The following is a 16,907-nucleotide window of genomic DNA, read 5'->3' as shown; positions in this document are numbered from 1 at the left end:
TGGCCTCTAAGCTGCCTGGATGCCCAGTGAGGATGTATCTGTGCTACAGACTAATCTTCAAACACAAGCAGAAGAAGTGATGAATCATGACTGGGCACTGAGGAGTTCGGCTTGGAATCTGGATCATGTTCTAGTGACAAACTGAGGAAAGGTAGAGAGAAACAGACACTACTTTGTAACAAAGATGGGCAGAGAAGTTTAGGTTTAAAAAATGGTTTAACTGGTCATTACTCTAGAGAGAAAGAAATGTTGGAAAAGCACTGGGTTTTGGCATAAAGCCTTTATCAGGCTTTATGCCAAAACTCTCTCCATCTGTAACAGTCGAGATACAAGACTGGTAAAGGGCACATAATGCTTACAACAATGGTCAGGAGAGTCTTGTGGTCAAGTGTGCTGTGTAAAATATGGACCTAGGTTTTTATACATTTCATTTGTATCGTTTTCATCTGGCATAAAGCCTAGGTCTACCATGAGAAGGATTGAGAGTGGAATTTGTGTCTCCCAACCTATGGATTAAGAAAAACGACCATCTGAAATTGTTTCCCATCAAATCCGGACCTAGCTTTACTGTACAGTGGATACAGAGATAAGAGCAGTAGATTATGGTTCTCAGTAAATGCCATGGTTCCTTATCATCAAGCTTAACTGCAGAGAGAAAAGTCAATTGGGCAATTGTTAGAGACCTATCAAGGCAGGAATAGTCAATTTGGGGGTCAGGGGATCTGGAGTGGAAACCTCTGGTGACAAACACATTTTTTCATTTTCCTTTTGACCCAGTGTTCTGGGAAATAATAAGGCGTTTGTTGGTTGCAGACACAAACCAATTTGCTCAATTAGTCGTTAATTGTGACATTTGCTAATGTAGGAGGGTAGAGAAAAGTATTTTAACAAAGAACAAGACTGTGACAAGGAAGACACAAGAGCTTAATGGAGATGATCCTCAAGTGGACACAAGCTGCAGTAGGAGAATGGCACTTGTCAGACAGAAAGAATAAATCTGTGAGGTAGCCTCCGGTCTGATTGAGATCTTCATAAATCGATAACCTTTCCCTGAGAGTCTATCCTGATTTAATTGTATTGCAAAAAAAATACTATTTTAAGATGCTCCATTTTCTTGTGTATTTTAAGTAGAACCAAATTGGTTTGATAAGATCTAGGACGTTGAGATAGGGTTGGTAAGAGCAGTTGGAGGAACAGATAGGGTGGAGGACATCAGTAAGTATGGAAATGATGGAGATCAAGATTAAAATGAGACACTACTACATTAGCCCAAGCCTGGCCTGGAGCCTTCCAGGGAAGTCAGAGGTCAAGCTATGAACTTCTCAGAGAAAATAGACATTTAAATGAAGTGGAAAGGAGACATATTAGGATTTGTGTGAAGAGTATGGCAGAGTAGTGCTTTGCGTAGTCTCTCATGACAGACTGTTCAGGCAAGATTTGGTTCTCTGTTCGTAGATTATACTTTGCATAGATTCACATGACACAACGTTTTTACATCTTTAATGAGAATGACCTCTTTACATAAAAGCAAAGAAGTGATTAAACACATATAATTGTTATAAATCCATGGATAATTGATTGATTGATTTTATTTGCCAGTTTTAAAAAATACATATACACACAGAACATACATATTAAACACCTGACAGGGATAACACAAAAAAAGTCAATGACTCATTTCCATTGTGGTCCCTTAATGGTGCAAAACATTACATAGATACACACAAAGATACATTACATAGATATAGATACACACAAAGATAGATTACATAGATATAGATGCACACAAAGATAGATTACATAGATATAGATGCACACAAAGATACATTACATAGATAAAGATGCACACAAAGATAGATTACATAGATACAGACATAAAAAAATGTCATTTGGTTCAGTCATCAGCCTTTTGGTAGGCCTATGATGTTGAAACTCACGATGAGGATTCAACAACTTTTTATTGATTGAATCAGAATCATTGAATTGATGAGGCATCATCTCCATAATAGTATACAATCTAAGGAGCTATAATTGAATGGACTTCAGTCATGATGAGACAAACACATCTATAGGTCAGTGCTTCAATGGAAAGGGAGGGACATTTCTTTCTCCTTTCCTTGATGTTTTGCTGCCATCTTATGGTCGTAACTGTTACCACAGCAAATCTGCTATTCATTTCCTTGATAGTCCGTAGTCTGTTACTGTATGCTGATGTAAACTATGTTATTGCAGTACAGATGTTGCCTATTACAAATGTGTCTTTATTATAAAAACATTCAAAGACACATTCTGTTACAATTGTATGCTCTCTCTCTCTCCTCTCTCTCTCCTCTCTCTCTCCTCTCTCACTCCCCTCTCTCTCTTCTCTGTCTCTCTCCTCTCTCTGCTCTCTCTTTCTCACTCTCTCAATTCAATGGGGCTTCTTTGTTGGTTATGTTTACATTGCCAGAGCAAGTGAAATAAACAATTAACAAAAGTGAGAAGAAACAAATGTAATAACATCTACAAAAAATTATTATTAACAGTAAAACATAACAAATTGCACTCACAAAGATTTTACAAATATAAAGACATTTCAAGTGTTATATTGTCAGCTATGTAGTGTTTTTAACAATGTGCAAATAGTTGTAGTAGGAATAGTGGGGGGAGATAAATAAGTATTTAAATGTTGTTTTTGCTCCGCTGGTTGCCCTTTCCTCATGGCAACGGGCCACAATTCTTTCTGCTGTGATTGCACATTGCGGTATTTCGCCATGGGAGTTGATCAATGTTTGATTTGTTTTCAAATTCTTTGTGGGTCTGTGTGATCTGTGGGAAATATGTGTCTCTAATATGGTCATACATTTGGCAGGAGGTTAGGAGGTGCAGCTCAGTTTCCACCTAATTTTGTGGACAGTGGGCACATATTCTGTCTTCTCTTGAGAGCAAGGTCTGCCTATGGTGTCCTCTCTCAATAGCAAAGCTATGCTCACTGAGTCTGTACATAGTCAAGGATTTTCTTCATTTTGGGTCAGTCACAGTGGTCAGGTATTCTGCCACTGTGTACTCTCTGTTAAGGGCCAGATAGCGTTCCAATTTGCTCTTAGTTTTGGTTGATTCTTTCCAGTGTGTCAAATAGTTGCGTTCTCATAATTTGGTTGGGTCTAATTTTGTTGCTGTCCTGGGGCTCTCTGGTCTGTTTGTGTTTGTGAACAGAGCCACAAAACCATTTGGCTGAGGGGACTCTTCTTCTCTTCTCTTCATCTCTCTATAGGTGAGGGCTTTGTGGCGGAATGTGTGGGCATCGCTTCCTTTTAGGTGGTTGTAGAATTTAACAGCTCTTTTCTGGATTTAGACAACTAGCGGGTATACTCCTAATTCTGCTCTGCATGCATTGTTTGGGGTTTTGAGTTGTACACAAAGTATATTTTTGCAGTATTCTGCATGAAGTCTCAATTGGGTGTTTGTCCCATTTTGTGAATTCTTGGTTGGTGAGTGGACCCAACCATAGAGGGCATTCTATTTAAGTGATAATGCCCGAGGAACCGGTGTTTGGAGGATACAGTGCATTCGGAAAGTATTCAGACCCCTTGACTTTTTCCACATTTGGTAGTTTACAGCCTTATTCTAAAATTGATTTTAAAAGATTGTCCCTCATCAATCTACACACAATACCCCATAATGATGAAGCAAAAACAGGTTTTTATTAGGTTTTGCTAATTTTTTAAAATAAATTAAACTGAAATGTCACATTTACATAAGTATTCAGACCCTTTACTCAGTACTTTGTTGAAGCACCTTTGGCAGCGGTTACATCCTCAAGTCTTCTTGGGTATGAAGCTACAAGCTTGGCACACCTTTATTTGGGGAGTTTCTACCATTCTTCTCTGCAGATCCTTTCAAGCTCTGTCAAGTTGGATGGGGAGCGTTGCTGCACAGCTATTTTCAGGTCTCTCCAGAGATGTTTGATCGGGTTCAAGTCCGGGCTCTGGCTGGGCCACTCAAGGACATTCAGAGACTTTTCCCGAAGCCACTCCTGCGTTGTCTTGGCTGTGTGCTTAGGGTTGTTGTCCTGTTGGAAGGTGAACCTTCGCCCCAGTCTGAGGTCCTGAGCGCTCTGGAGCAGGTGTTCATCAAGGATCTCTCTGTATTTTTCTCTGTTCATCTTTCCCTTGATCCTGACTAGTCTCCTAGTCCCTGCCGCTGAAAAACATCCCCACAGCATGATGCTGGCACCACCATGCTTCACCGTAGGGATGGTGCCAGGTTTCCTCTAGACGTGACGCTTGGCATTCAGGCCAAAGAGCTCAATCTTGGTTTCATCAGACTTGAGAATCTTGTTTTTCATGGTCTGAGAGTCTTTAGGTGCCTTTTGGCAAACTCCAAGCAGTCTGTCATATGCCTTTTACTGAGGAGTGGCTTCCGTCTGGCCACTCTATCATAAAGGCCTGATTGGTGGAGTGCTGCAGAGATGGTTGTCCTTCTGGAAGGTTCTCCCATCTCCACAGAGGAACTCTGGAGCTCTGTCAGAGTGACCATCGGGTTCTTGGTCACCTCCCTAACTAAGGCCTTTCTCCCCGGATTACTCAATTTAGCCGGGCGGCCAGCTCTAGGAAGAGTCTTGGTGGTTCCAAACTTCTTCCATTTAAGAATGATGGAGGCCACTGTGTTCTTGGGGACCTTCAATGCTGCAGAACATTTTGGTACCCTTCCCCAGATCTGTTCCACGAACCCACAACCCTGGCGTTGCAAGCACCATGCTCTACCAACTGAGCTACAGTTACCTGTGGTGGTGATGCTTAGGCCGAGGTACAGTAGGTATAATTCTTTGTGTGCTCTTGGGTGTAAAGATAGAATTTGTATTTGTTGTCCTGGCAACTGGACATTTTTTGGAACACCATTATTTTCGTCTTACTGAGATTCACTGTCAGGGGCCTGGTCTCACAGAATCTGTGCAGCAGACCTAGGTGCTGCTGTAGGCCCTCCTTGGTTGGGGACAGAAGCACCAGATCATCTGCAAAAACTCCAGTAGGGTGAGGCCGGGTGCTGCAGACTGTTCTAGTGCCCTTGCTAATTTGTTGATATACTGTATACAGTATGTTGAAGAGGGTGGAGCTCAAGTTGCAACCCTGTTTCATCCACGGCCCTGAGGAAAGAAATCTGTGTGTTTATTGCCAATTTCAACTGCACACTTGTTGTTTGTGTACATTGATTTTATAATATGATATGTTTTTCCCCCAACACCGCTTTCCATCAATTTGTATAGCAGACCATCATGCCAAATGTAGTCAAAGGTTTTGTTGAAATTAACAAAGCATGAGAAGACTTTGCTTTTGTTTTGTTTGCTTGTCAATAAGTGTGTGTGTGGTCTGTCATACTGTATTTTGGTAAGAAGCCAATTTGACATTTGCTCAGGACATTGTTTTCAATGTTGGAGTTTGCTGTTGATGATACTGCAGATGATTTTTCATGAAGCAGATTCCACAGTAATTATTGGGTTCAAATTTGTCTCCACTTTTGTGGATTGAGGTGACCAGATGTTGGTTCCAAATATTTGGCCAGAGCTGAGGATAATTTTAAAGAGTTTAAGAATAGCCCATTTGAATGTATGGTCTGTATATTTTATTATTTCCTTTAGTATACAATCAACACCACAGGCCTTTTTGGGATGGAGGGTTTGTATTTTGTCCTGTAGCTCATCCAATGTGATTGGAGAATCCCATGGGTTCTGGTGGTCTTTAATAGCTGATTCTAAGTTTTGTAAATTATCATGTTTTTGTTCTTGGTTCTTTGTTATATGCCGAAAAGGTCGTAGAAGTGGTTTATCCATACATCACCATTTTGGATAGATAGCTCTTCGTGTTGTTTGTTTAGTGTGTTCCAATTTTCCCAGAAGTGATTTTATTTTATGCATTCTTCAGTCACATTGAGCTGTTTTCTGACATGCTTTTTTCTTAGTGTATTTCTGTACTGTTTCAGTGTTTCCCCATAGTAAGCTAAGTCTTTCTGGGTCTCTGTGTTTTTGGTTGGATAGGTTTCTCAATTTCTTTCTAAGGTTTTTGCATTCTTCATCTCTCTCTCTCTCTCTCTTGCTCTCTCTCTTTCAAAGGGCTGTCCCTTGACTATATATGTATTTATTTGTTAATCAATTCATCATAAGGCCATGATGTTATATCCTCCTGAGACCCAGCAATTCATTTTTGTCCTCTCTAATGGACATTAGTTGTTGGTGCATGGCTCTAAGGCCATACATGCCACTGTGTTAGTTTCTGTTGTACCCTTGAGAGGACATTCTGGGCTTTTCAATGATATCACATGTGTGGGGGTTTCTCCTTGACACTTCTTTATTTCTGGTTCATCAAAATGGCTACCATCACAATTACCATCACAATTAGCACATTTTATGGTAAGTGTGTGTAATTGTGTAATTATAATTTTTATGACTTTCATATTCAAATTGTTTCTGTAGCCTCGTTTATACCTGGTGTGTAATGTGTCCTTTGAACTGATTGTGCCCACATTTTCAGAAATATGCCTACACATGATATTAAAATGTCTCACTGCGACCAGATGTCCTGGTCCCTCCCTGTATGCAAATGATTTGGCAGCTATTCTTTCACAAAAAAAATATGTATTTATTTATTTTAAGACAGATATTGATGTCATTAGTCAATTGTGCCACCTGGCAATGATTTTAGGAGGCGGGATCATGATGATTTAAATGGTTTCACTGTCGATATCCAGACATAATGGACGAGTTCTCCTGCCCAGGCGTTGCTGACTGCTGCCAGGTCTTACAACGCCAGAATATGTATTTTAGGTATCAGCAAACCACATCATATGTTATAGCAATCCGTCTGTCGATGACGTTGCACACAACCATTGGTTGATGCCCATGCAACGTCTGAGCAGGGGATCGCGACCAATGCGTGCCTGACTACCTCCGGAGGCGGTCAGGAAGATCAGAATCAGATCACAATGCATCTTTTCATAATCTACACCTGTCTGAAAATGTGGGCACAATCAGAATGTGGACAAGAAAAAGGATGCAAGTTAGAACCAGGTATAAACGGGGCTTAACAGGTATCAGGAATAGTTTGGTGAGTTTTCAGAGCAGTGTAATCAAATTTTTTTCTTCACATTAAATAAGAGCTAAATAACAGCTTGTTAGTAACTGTCCTCTGTAGTGGGCGTCAAGATGCGCTAACTATTTTTACCTACTGACCCCCTTTACTGTCATTTTTCATATTTACCATCAACCGAGTTCTTAAGGCCACTACACTGCACATAAAACATTATATAATTACATGCAGGGAGGTTATTCATGCAAACCTATCCCCTGCCGCTTTATTTGCCAATCCCAAATATTTGATCAACAAACGCGACTGCACCTTTTTTTAAGGGAGCGACTGGGGAGTGAATTTGGTGCGTTGTTATATGACGTCACCGATCATTCTGCGCAAGGATTGTACTCAACAGAATGAGCAGCTGGTTACACTGTATAACCTACAGTCAATAATAATAGAAGAAATGTATGGACGTTGGCTATAGCTGAATGTTAGGCTATCAACACAGCAAGGTATGTGATTTTGATTTTCAATGTAAATGAATTGCTTTTGGTCAATAGGTGTTTATTGGCGGCTATAAGAATATGGAGAGGGGACGGTCTGGTTCACATACGCTGATGATGGGAAGCCTTCTGTGTTTATTCTGGTACGGCGGCCGAATAAAGCCGGACATTGCAGGAATCATCTTATTATGAATCTTCTGTTATGGCATTATCTTTTGCTATCTGATGATAATGTATTGAACAAGGTGCGTGCTTGCCTTCTCAGCGAGCGGCCTAAAACCAGGCACCTTATTTTCAGAGGCTGCTGAATCGTGACAACGTATTGCCCTTTCGGGTCTGGACTGTTAGCCTACAGACTAGCATGGTAGGTTGAGCCTTGTTTCATTTTGTAAAAGGTTATTGAATATCTAATAAATAAATAAAATTAAAAAAGATATATATATATATATATATATATAACCTACCTATTTCTCAATTAATAATTCAATGTTTGTTGTTGTTTGAACTGTCTAGCGAGCAAGATAATGAGTCCTGTAACATGATACATTTTATATAAATATATATATATATTTTAAAGTATATAAAAAAAAAAATCATTCATGCATGAAAATAACAGAAGGATTGGGTTCATAAATTAACTGTCTAGGATAACTGTCTAGGATAACAGATTGTGCAGCAGGTGCACTGTTCAAAATGGTGTTGGATGTCAAGTTTGTTTTCACAGTAGCCACTTTTGGTTAATATTTGACCTCAACCAATGGGCAGGTAGAAACTCATACAGTTTGAGTCCACTGTCAACACCATTGGTCCAGACCTACCTGGTGAAGGGAGTTGAAATTGGCCTTCAAAGCCTTGACATAACATGTCTCCTATGTTACAGGTAACCTGACAAAATGGAGAGGGGAAATTAGTGAGTACACAAACATTCACCATATTCATTGAATTAGCATCACAAATGTATTTATGTTTTTTAACATATGGTTGATAAAGTAACAAGACTTTGACCGTTTCGGATGTCATTGCAGTGGTGGCTACTCCCGGGAGTATTTTGACCGCTTTATTGAAAGTCAAGACTCGTCTGTGGTGAACAAGTTCCAGCAAAAGTACTGGAAAACCAAACAGAAGATCATCAAGGTCACAGGAAAGAAAGAGGACGAACATGTCGTGGCGTCAGACGCAGACCTGGATGGCAAACTGGAGGTTAGCTTCACAGATCAAATGCTTCAAATCTGTTTTGTTACTGTTTCATGGATAAATTGTCATATAGATACACAGACAACTGTTGGGCCAATTACCAAAGACCTGAGCTGACAATATCAAGTATCAACCTCCGTTAATCTCAAATAACATAGGCAGATGACTGTTAAAGATTTGCATAAAATGCATATATATATTTGTTGACTGGCATGACTGTGCACAAGTAATTTTTCCATGGCATTGTAGGTGTTTCACTCTGTCCAGAGAACGTGCATGGAGCTATTGAAGGTGATCGAGCAGTACCAGAGAAGAATCTGCTGTGAGTCTGTTTTTCACCCTCACATTTGGTACCCACTTCCATGCTAAACGCTAGCATTTACATGTCGGACCCAGTTACAACAGGATACTCAAGGTTCTTCTGGACCCGGATTCTGAAGCCTTGTTCAATCCTCTGAGTTCTACTATGTGGTTCTATCCCTCCTCTTCAGTTCTATCCCAGGAGGAGAATGAGTTGGGGCGGTTCCTGCGCTCACAGGGCTCCCAGGACAGGACCAGGGCTGGGAAGATCATGCAGGCTACCGGGAAGGCCCTCTGCTTCTCCTCACAGCAGAGGTTTGTACCTGGACCACACTACCAGAGGACAGACAGACACACTGGATATTGCAATGCAGATAGAGAGACAGACAGGATAGGGGGCTCACATTACAAGGTAGAGAGACCGACATGCAGGATAGTAGTCTCTCTCCCTCTACCAGAGGAGACGAGACAGGCTACCAGTGTAGAGAGATAGATATGCAGGATAGCAGTCATAGGCGGCAAATTGCCAAAATGATATAGTCTAATTAGCCTACTGTCTATACAGAAATAAATAAAATCATTCAAAATAGGCTACTACACCAGAAAGCATGATTTGGCCACAGAGGATCATTAACTTCTTTAAAATGGGCGGCAGGTAGCCTAGCTGTTAAGAGCGTTGGGCCAGTAACTGAAAGGTTGCTGGTTTGAATCCCAGAGCCGACTACTGTTGGTGACTATATTTTAGTTATCAAAATTCTCAACTTAATTGAGCGAACAATCTTATCAGCACCAGCCGAGGTCGTCGGCTATATCCCTGGTGAGTGCACATATTCACTGATCAGTGCCACTTGAAAGTTAGGTTTTGGACAATAATTTCCTCTTCCGGGTTAGATGGACGTCATATTGAATGTATTTGTGTCTCCCCTTCTCGTAGTCCTATTATAATATATTAGGCCTAGGAGAAGGGGAGACCCGAATACAATATGCATTTTTATTGATCATTTTTATTGTCAGTGTCAGCAGAGTAGGTTACCCTGTAATTTTTGATTCTGCTAATGTCTCCAGTCATATAAAGTGTTGTAGAATTGCATGAAATGTGTTTATAAAAGGCCAGATTTTTCCCATGCAAAGAAAGGAGAAGAAACGTATCTGATATAGCCAGTGCCTACTCTACTTTACTACTCGCTCAGCCATGAACTGAACAGTCTTTTTTGCGAACAGTGATTGAGTTATATTATTAACCTAAATTATGACTATCCAATCTACTCATCACATTATGAATAGTAGGCTATCTTACATAAGTCTGCAAATGCGATGATGCATGGAATGCTATATTATAAAGGTACATATCTATGGAGAAAATTAGCTTCCCCGAACTTGAAACTTATGCACTGCCTATGATAGTCTCCATCTACCAGAAGAGACGAGTCAGACAGACAGACCAGTGTAGAGAGACATGAGACCGGAGATTGCATCAATTGGCTCCTAGGGGACAGGCTAGGAGTCTGCTGTGTAGTGAGACAAAAAGAGAAAGAAAACAGCATACAGTGACAGCTTTGTATTCCGACAGACATAGGCCTGTACTGTACTGTATCAACACAGTACCCAGAGTGTTTGAATAGAAACTGATGACTCATTATTGAGAGAGTGCTATGGTAATCCATGTCGTTTAGGTAATGGTTCAAAGGTTCATTTTTACTTAGTGTTTGCTGCTCCATCTTTAAGCTTTAGTGACCATAACGCAGTCAAAAAGATTCAGTGTATATTTTCGTCCAGCTCCTGCTCTTCACCTCACTCCCTTATCCACATTGTGTCAGCTGCACTTCATTTGGATGAGTGGAATTGTTCTCTGTTGATGAGTCTTTTTTCCCCCTCAGGCTGTCTCTGCGTAGTCCTTTGTGTCGCCTCTACCAGGAGGTGGAGACTTTCCGCTACCGGGCCATCTCTGACACCTGGCTGACGGTGAACCGCATGGAACAGTCCAGAACGGAATACCGTGGAGCACTGCTCTGGATGAAGGACGTATCCCAGGAGCTCGATCCAGACACACACAAACAGATGGAGAAATTCCGCAAGGTTAGTGTACTCTCTTTAGATATAGGTCTCAATCATATCAGGATGAAGGACTGTTTAAACAGTATGGATGAAGTCTGTGGGCCAGATTGATTAAGCATTTGTACCTGTTTCTTTACAGAGAGAATTCAATCTGAGTTTCATAGAATCATACTGAAAATGGAAATTGTTACATTTACCACTAGATGGTGCAATCTACTGTAAAATTGTTGTGTGTGATCGTGTACTTTAGTGTGGAGCTGATTTATGGGAACTAGGGGAAAGGCATGTTTTCTTCTGTTTTGTGTTGGTTGCACTCAGTGGTTATCTTGAGTGAGAAAGACTTCAGTTGCACTTGCAACATCTGTGTATTCTCATGTGTGATCTTTATTCCATGCAACGTTATGTGCCTATGTTATGATCTTGACTTCGGTTGAACAATATTTAATATCTCTCCTCTCCATCTCAGGTTCAAGTGCAGGTGCGAACCACTAAAACAAGCTTTGACAAACTGAAGAATGATGTATGCCAGAAAGTCGATTTATTAGGAGCCAGCCGCTGCAATCTGCTCTCTCATGTTTTAACCACATACCAGGTACACCAGAATATCAAGGAGTGGTGTATGTACAGAAAGGAAAATAATAATTATTGCTTAATAGTAATTGTTGGCTACAGGCACACCCTTGTGCTAATATGTATTTGTGTGTTTCAGACCACCCTGTTGCACTTCTGGGAGAAGACGTCTCACACTATGGCTGCCATTCATGAGAGCTTTAAGGGCTTCCAGCATTATGAGTTCTCTACACTCAAGGTGAGGGAGGCCTCTATCATATCACTCTGTAAGCTGTATCATCTGTCAGGATTTTGGAAACGGTGAATAGTCCGTTTCATATCTGTGATATACTCGAAAGATGTCCGTACAGTGTTGTACGTTACATGAAGAAGGAACAGTATGTTTCACCATAAGGCCTCACTTAGACGACAGCACAAGTTGTCTTTGTCAGTGTCATGTCTTGTGACGTCATCAGTATGTCGTTCTTCTACTTCCAGAGCCTCCAAGACCCCATGGATAAACTGTCATCTCAGGGATCAAAGAAAAAGGGGGAGAAGAAAGCCAAAGCAAAGACAGATCTTGAGGAGACTGCAGATGGCCAGTAAGTGGAAATCCATACAACATGACAGAATTCATTTAAAGTCTTACATTAGGCTACACAGGATCATATACTGTACACTATATGTAACATGTTTATTTTTTGTCCATAGACTTGTCTCAATAGATCCCAATGACGAGTCCAATGAAGAAGGTAAAGGACAATGGTGTATTATGAATATTTCAACTAAATAGCAAGCCGTTGTAATGCACAATTGTTCAATTCTGATGGATTTAAGGCTAGATTAAATCAGATTCCGACACCCGCATAGCTGTTGTGTTGACAGTGTCTGAGGTAGAACTGTGATAGAGCTGTCAAATCCACAAGCGGCTACCGGCATTATACCTATCACGGACATTGCCATTGGCTGCATGGAGTCCGGGTTAACGCATAATTTGATTGAATCTAGGCCTTAAACCAAGTTACCATGCACTTTTCACTCTCATCCTGTGCAGCTCAAACCAAGACATCTTCTGGACAATTCTTTGAAGACATCGACCTTAATAGACAAATGACAGGTAATGTACAGAAGCACCTCCTCAACGTATGTGTCCCAATGTCCTAAATGAATACCCGAGAAAAATAAATGAACAGATCATGTGAAATTATTTATTATTTCACCCCAATAAACATACTTAGCAGCCATATAATCAACTACCAATTATCAGGCCCCACTGCCCACCTCTCAATAACACAGTATTTGATTGGTTCTTCCAGGGCCTGAGGATCTTCTCTCAGCCTTTTCTCGTCAAGAGCAGGAGGAGGGTGGAGAGAGGGACAGCATGGCCTTGTTGAATGAGATTCTGGGCAGCACGTCTCTGGATGAGGGCGAGTTTTCACAGGAGTGGCAGGAGGTGTTTGGTAAGGGGGACCAGGGGAGCGGAGCAGCTAGTAGAGGGGGCCTAGTGGAACCCCAGCAGGAGGAAGACTCCTCCATCTTCCTCCCATCTCACCTCCTGGACCAGAACAGGAACAACCTCCAAACTTCTCTCTCAGGTCAGAGGTCAAATACTGTAGATCATACAACACTGTTATGCATATTTATTCATTGGTCAGATTGCATTGCTCTTCATTGAAAAACAAACCATGTGAAGCATCACTGTGTAGCTCTTCCAAAACACAGGATTATGTGGAGAGAAAGCATGTACAAGGTCATCCTTGATAATATTGAGGAGAAATCCCTAACCAGAGTATGAAGCATGCGACAATTGAATCAATTTGTATTATTAGCGTAATTAAATTCAACCCTGTGGTTGGTTAGATTTTATGAATGAGCCCAGAAATGACATGATTAGGGCTGTGCAGTCGGCCTTGACAGTTTTTCTTCTCTCTGAATAAGTACTTCAACAAATAAACCTTGCGTAACTATTTCCACACTGAGAGGAAAGTGGCCCTAAAATGAGTTTTGAAAGCTACAGCTGTGTAAGTAATAGACAGTGGCTATTTGATTTGCTTACCCATAGCTAATTGCTAATCTCTTTCCATTCCATTTCTCTCTGGGTCTGGGCAGCGACTACTAGTCCCTCATCTGTTTTTGTGTTTGTGTCTATATTTATCGAGGGGGGCTAGTGAAGTGAAGTCATACTGAAATATAATATTTTAACCTCATGTGGATCTAAATGTATTATTAAACACACATTTCCATTTCACACCACACTTGTACAGGGTACATACATACGTGTACATGTGTGAAACAGTACAAATATAAGCAACCCTTATTTGACCTTTGAAATGGTTATGGACAGACAAAATAGTATTTTGGAGAACATACATAGATTTGGTAAAGACATGCAGTGTTCAATAATTGCAATATTATTGTCTATTGCACAAAGTCAATACAAAAGTTCTGTGTGAAAGTAATTTATTGTCTCCTGGATCAAGCAACGATGTGTATCCCCTCAAGATAGGTCTAAATCTGCATCTCCCTTCCAGATTGGGCCATGAGCATTCCACAGCCCATCTCCCAGACAACAGAGCAATCATCTGGAGCCAATCAGAACCCCTCTAGGCCAGCAGCAGCGAGAGGTAGGATTGGGCCAAACGAGTAAAACATATGAGTAGAATTGAAAGAAAGGGTTTAACTCATAAAAAAGCTGGTGTTTCCAGCAATAACCTGTGTTTGAGTGCTTTTCAGAATACTTGTGGGGTATAAATATTTCCAGGAATAGCACGTCTGAGTCAGATGAAGCACTGTATTAAACAAGACATCCAAGTTTACTGTGTGAGATAGTTTACCCCTGGTTCTGATTTTACAGAGATGCCAGAGACCTCCAAAGACCTCTCAGCCTGGTTTAACCTGTTTGCCGACTTGGACCCTCTGTCGAACCCAGATGCAGTAGGCAGGAGTGGTCAGGAGCAAGAGCTTCACAACGCATAGACCTGCGACCTGCTTCACGTCTAGGGCAAAATCCTCCAGTATAAGTTAGCATAATGCAGAACAAGCCTATGGTTATTTTGCTGTTAACAGCTGTTCTAGGGTCATCTCTCTCGACCCCTGTCCTACTCCTTACCATTGAGTTGAACAACAATTTGACCCTTGACCAGCTGTTAAGGATGCATTTACTGTACATGTATTCAATGATATCAATCGTTTGAGCTTGAAATCATGAATGCCAAAAGAAAAATGTTATTTGTGTCTGTTTGACATGATTTATCAATGTTTATAAGTTATCAGAGAGGGTAGATGCTTTCAACAACCAAAGGATGTACGAAGGATTCATGATTAGCTTTTTCAGAATTATTGCCTTGTCATTCGGGTATACCTGTAAGCTTTATGGTGGTGACAATGATGAGGCCTTTACATCCATCTCAACAATAGGAAAATCAGTATACAGTATGAAAGAATAAAATCAGTATCAGTTTTGGCTGATAGATCATACATTTATTGCATGTTTTGTGTATTCCATATTTAGATGTGTGATTTCACTCACAATATGTTATTGTTGACAATAACATATCTAACATTTGATTTATTTGAGATACCCTGTCTTTAGGGCCAGGAATAAATTCAAGGTGCATTAGAGCAGCACAGCAGACAATGCACCTTTTTTAAAGGCATTTTCTCAGACGTTTGCAGAAATCATATTCACAGTAACCGCTGCACATGTCGACTAAAGCGTACATTACCTTTAAAAGTCTGTTCTAGTGCGCTGTTCTATAGCACGCCTCAGATTGAATCCCAGCCTAGGTGTACATATATTAACTAGCTGTACTTTCAAGTACACAATCTGTATTATATTGCTTGGAGAGCAACCTGTGGAAGAGTGAGAAATTTGCATAAAACACATTCTAACCTGCATAAAATAGATATGCCGTAATTGGTGACTGGTTTTAAGCGTGTAAACAAGAAATTATTAGAGAATATTTACATTACTTTTATTAATTGTGTAGTGCTGACGTGTGCATTTTGATTTTCAGTTAATCGTTGCTAAATGAGACTAACTTATTAGAATTAAACTATTGCCATTATTTACATTAAAGCATTGTTTATTCCTGTATTATCTTATGTATTGTTGCTTTATTTGAATGCTGTAAAGCTATGCTGTTGTTCCTCTTGTCAGGTTACAACTACCACAAGACTGTATCCTTCCTCTTAGGTTTATTAGCTTTGAATAGATGGTGGGATGTGTGCATTCTCTCAACTGACAGCATTTCTACTATCGCACTATGAATCCCTGAATCATACAGTGGGGGAAAAAAGTATTTAGTCAGCCACCAATTGTGCAAGTTCTCCCACTTAAAAAGATGAGAGAGGCCTGTAATTTTCATCATAGGTACACGTCAACTATGACAGACAAAATGAGAAAAAAAATCCAGAAAATCACATTGTAGGATTTTTTTATGAATTTATTTGCAAATTATGGTGGAAAATAAGTATTTGGTCAATAACAAAAGTTTCTCAATACTTTGTTATATACCCTTTGTTGGCAATGACACAGGTCAAACGTTTTCTGTAAGTCTTCACAAGGTTTTCACACACTGTTGCTGGTATTTTGGCCCATTCCTCCATGCAGATCTCCTCTAGAGCAGTGATGTTTTGGGGCTGTCGCTGGGCAACATGGACTTTCAACTCCCTCCAAAGATTTTCTATGGGGTTGAGATCTGGAGACTGGCTAGGCCACTCCAGGACCTTGAAATTCTTCTTACGAAGCCACTCCTTCGTTGCCCGGGCGGTGTGTTTGGGATCATTGTCATGCTGAAAGACCCAGCCACGTTTCATCTTCAATGCCCTTGCTGATGGAAGGAGGTTTTCACTCAATCTCACGATACATGGCCCCATTCATTCTTTCCTTTACACGGATCAGTCGTCCTGGTCCCTTTGCAGAAAAACAGCCCCAAAGCATGATGTTTCCACCCCCATGCTTCACAGTAGGTATGGTGTTCTTTGGATGCAACTCAGCATTCTTTGTCCTCCAAACACGACGAGTTGAGTTTTTACCAAAAAGTTCTATTTTGGTTTCATCTGACCAGATGACATTCTCCCAATCCACTTCTGGATCATCCAAATGCACTCTAGCAAACTTCAGACGGGCCTGGACATGTACTGGCTTAAGCAGGAGGATACGTCTGGCACTGCAGGATTTGAGTCCCTGGCGGCGTAGTGTGTTACTGATGGTAGGCTTTGTTACTTTGGTCCCAGCTCTCTGCAGGTCATTCACTAG

The 16,907-nt window shown here is 40.7% G+C and overlaps 1 protein-coding gene across 2 annotated transcripts; it reads left to right on the top strand.

The window, feature by feature from the left end:
* The first annotated feature begins 7,397 nt into the window (after positions 1-7,397).
* On the top strand, positions 7,398-15,745 carry LOC311139105 (islet cell autoantigen 1-like). 2 transcript variants are annotated; one of them, XM_084173990.1, is made up of 15 exons: positions 7,398-7,558; positions 7,815-7,913; positions 8,430-8,459; positions 8,575-8,749; positions 8,993-9,065; positions 9,235-9,358; positions 10,921-11,119; positions 11,565-11,690; positions 11,808-11,906; positions 12,146-12,249; positions 12,359-12,399; positions 12,702-12,764; positions 12,964-13,242; positions 14,179-14,271; positions 14,502-15,745. In XM_084173990.1, exons 3-15 carry the CDS (start codon positions 8,443-8,445, stop codon positions 14,621-14,623), a joined length of 1,515 nt encoding a protein of 504 aa, XP_084030116.1. In that variant the 5' UTR covers positions 7,398-7,558; positions 7,815-7,913; positions 8,430-8,442; the 3' UTR covers positions 14,624-15,745. The 2 variants fall into 2 exon arrangements, with proteins under 2 accessions (XP_084030116.1, XP_084030117.1); XM_084173991.1 differs by having other exon boundaries at positions 7,432-7,558; positions 7,848-7,913.
* The last annotated feature ends 1,162 nt before the right edge of the window (positions 15,746-16,907 follow it).

Source organism: Coregonus lavaretus (assembly GCF_964263955.1).
Source record: "Coregonus lavaretus genome assembly, chromosome: 13".
In the NCBI taxonomy this organism is placed as follows: domain Eukaryota; kingdom Metazoa; phylum Chordata; class Actinopteri; order Salmoniformes; family Salmonidae; genus Coregonus; species Coregonus lavaretus.
Note: the sequence above shows the minus strand (reverse complement) of the source record. Positions and strands in the feature narration are given on the sequence as shown.